A 2,960-nucleotide genomic window follows, 5' to 3' on the forward strand; every position below is an offset into this window, starting at 1 on the left:
ACTTACGTACTGTAAGCCGTGTACTGCTGTTGCCACTATGAATAGAACATACATATAGTAAGTCATATTCTGCTGTTGCCCCATTTTATAGAACTTACGTATTGCAAGCCGTGTTCTGCTGTTGCCACTATAAAAAGAACTTACGTGCAGTAAGCCGTGTACTGCTGTTGCCACTATGAATGGAACATATGTATAATACGCCGTGTGCTGCTGTTGCCTCTATGAATGGAACATATGTATAATACGCCGTGTGCTGCTGTTGCCACTATGAATGGAACATATGTGCAATACGCCGTGTGCTGCTGGAATGACGTCGCACATCGCCCCGAGGACGCTGGTCTGCGATGTTTTGTTGCCGCTGGAGACGGAATCGCGGCTTATCATTAATATATACCAACCTGGGTTATTGGTGACTTTCTATCGATAGCGCAGTCGACAACTTGTCGCCTGATAACAACTGTATGAGTGGGGTCGTCACACTCTATCGAAAAACGCAACAGCGTATCGATGTATGTATTCTACTGACGTCATGGTACCCGGGGACCATCTAATATCGTTTCCGCCAACACCAGCGTATTTGTCAGGGGAAATTATTATTTTTTCGACAGAAGAATGTCACTGCGAATTTTGTGTTTTGCCATATTTAGTTCCATCTAATATGGCCACAGTGTTAATGTTGGTCTATAGGTTCTAATTAATATTTGTTGCTTAGGGGATTTGGAAAAAATACCTGCATTTGTTCCTGACTTTATTATCAGTCCATCATGACAGAAATTAATCCCAAAATTATTATAAATGCCATAATTGATTGATTAATACGCGCCCCAAGAATCTAATATGGTTAAAATCAGCCTAAAGTAAGGTATACATGTATTCCGGCGGGTATAATAGCCGATCAAGTTATCAACACAACAATTTCCCTACACATGACTCGTGTAGAAGTACATGTGATACAGTTCAGGCGTTTAAACATTGATAATAAATGTCAAAACCGAGATACTATAATCTTTATACGTGTAACACACGCCGACCCCCAAACTCCCAGGGATCAACGTTTTTTTACCTCTTGCGCCGAGTACTCCGAAGACTGCCAATTGATGGCGTTGTACTGTACACAGCTATGTAAAGGGGACGTTGACAGTTGACGAAGACGTGTGACACGCCACAGATCGTTGTAAGTAGAAATTTATTCGCCTCCTCTGATAGTTCAAAGCGCACCCTGTCTTCCTAGTGGCGCCACAGTGCTGACCAATATTTCGTACTGGCCGATTGATGCAGTATTATCATCATCAGGAATGTGCGTCATTATATTTACACATTACGTTTTGTGGGCAAATCTCCAACGGCTGCCAAAGTGTGTCACAATGGTTTAGATAGACTAGCATTTAGTCTCTGAAATCTCATATTACACAATATCCTTCTTGACTGAAAATATAAAAAATTCACTGTGCTGATTTCATATCACTTCATATGTGGAATAGGGCTAGCTAGAGCTGGCTAGACTTGCTTTTGTTTGCGTTTCTAGATTATTATTTTTTCCATAAAATAAAAATATATTCGACAGTCATGGTGAAGGACTATGGTTTAGATGCTACTGTCGAATAGCCATCAAGTACCATCACTATTTGATAGTGATTCATAAACACATGCTGTATTTGGAATCTTACAATCGGCTCTGCTGAATCTTATGAATGTTGAAAGGGTTTTGTCTCTTTAAGTTTGAGGCAACTCTTGACCAGCCATTGGGTCTATGTCTCGCTGCTTCAGACCCAACTCTTGACCATCCATTGGGTCTGTGTCTTGATGCTTCAGACCCAACTCTTGACCATCCATTGGGTCTGTGTCTTGATGCTTCAGACCCAACTCTTGACCATCCATTGGGTCTGTGTCTTGATGCTTCAGACCCAACTCTTGACCAGCCATTGGGTCTGTGTCTCGATGCTTCAGACCCAACTCTTGACCAGCCATTGGGTCTGTGCCTTGATGCTTCAGACCCAACTCTTGACCAGCCATTGGGTCTGTGTCTTGATGCTTCAGACCCAACTCTTGACCAGCCATTGGGTCTGTGTCTTGATGCTTCAGACCCAACTCTTGACCATCCATTGGGTCTGTGTCTTGATGCTTCAGACCCAACTCTTGACCAGCCATTGGGTCTGTGTCTTGATGCTTCAGACCCAACTCTTGACCAGCCATTGGGTCTGTGTCTTGATGCTTCAGACCCAACTCTTGACCAGCCATTGGGTCTGTGTCTCGATGCTTCAGACCCAACTCTTGACCAGCCATTGGGTCTGTGTCTTGATGCTTCAGACCCAACTCTTGACCAGCCATTGGGTCTGTGTCTCGATGCTTCAGACCCAACTCTTGACCAGCCATTGGGTCTGTGTCTTGATGCTTCAGACCCAACTCTTGACCAGCCATTGGGTCTGTGTCTTGATGCTTCAGACCCAACTCTTGACCAGCCATTGGGTCTGTGTCTCGATGCTTCAGACCCAACTCTTGACCAGCCATTGGGTCTGTGTCTTGATGCTTCAAACCCAACTCTTGACCAGCCATTGGGTCTGTGTCTCGATGCTTCAAACCCAACTCTTGACCAGCCATTGGGTCTGTGTCTTGATGCTTCAAACCCAACTCTTGACCAGCCATTGGGTCTGTGTCTGGATGCTTCAGACCCAACTCTTGACCAGCCATTGGGTCTTTGTCTTGATGCGTCAAACCCAACACTTGAACTGCCATTGGGCTTGAGTCTAGGTATTCCATACAGACGGCTGTACAGTTATCAGATGTCTGTGACTTGGGTTGGGAAACTAATATAAGTCAAGCCAGATGAAGTGGTTGATTATTCAGTCTTGTAGCTGAACATTAACTTTCTCAGACATGGAACAGAGGCAGTGTCACACTCATAGAGACATTTGATTTGCCATTTGGAAAGAAAAGCTGCAATAACAATGATATAATAGGAC

At 44.0% G+C, this 2,960-nt stretch overlaps 1 protein-coding gene across 1 annotated transcript; it reads right to left on the reverse strand.

Annotated features, from left to right (window-relative positions):
- Positions 1-1,713: 1,713 nt before the first annotated feature.
- LOC139458344 (uncharacterized) lies at positions 1,714-2,733 on the reverse strand. The gene has a single exon (XM_071239737.1). It carries the CDS (start codon positions 2,731-2,733, stop codon positions 1,714-1,716), a length of 1,020 nt encoding a protein of 339 aa, XP_071095838.1.
- Between the last annotated feature and the right edge of the window lie 227 nt (positions 2,734-2,960).

Source organism: Haliotis cracherodii, unplaced genomic scaffold (genome assembly GCF_022045235.1).
Source record: "Haliotis cracherodii isolate W230 unplaced genomic scaffold, xgHalCrac1.p SCAF_1, whole genome shotgun sequence".
NCBI lineage: Eukaryota > Metazoa > Mollusca > Gastropoda > Lepetellida > Haliotidae > Haliotis > Haliotis cracherodii.

Bases quoted from the DNA above. Each gene is read 5' to 3' on its own strand.
- LOC139458344 (XM_071239737.1), bottom strand. From the start codon at position 2,733: ATGGCAGTTCAAGTGTTGGGTTTGACGCATCAAGACAAAGACCCAATG.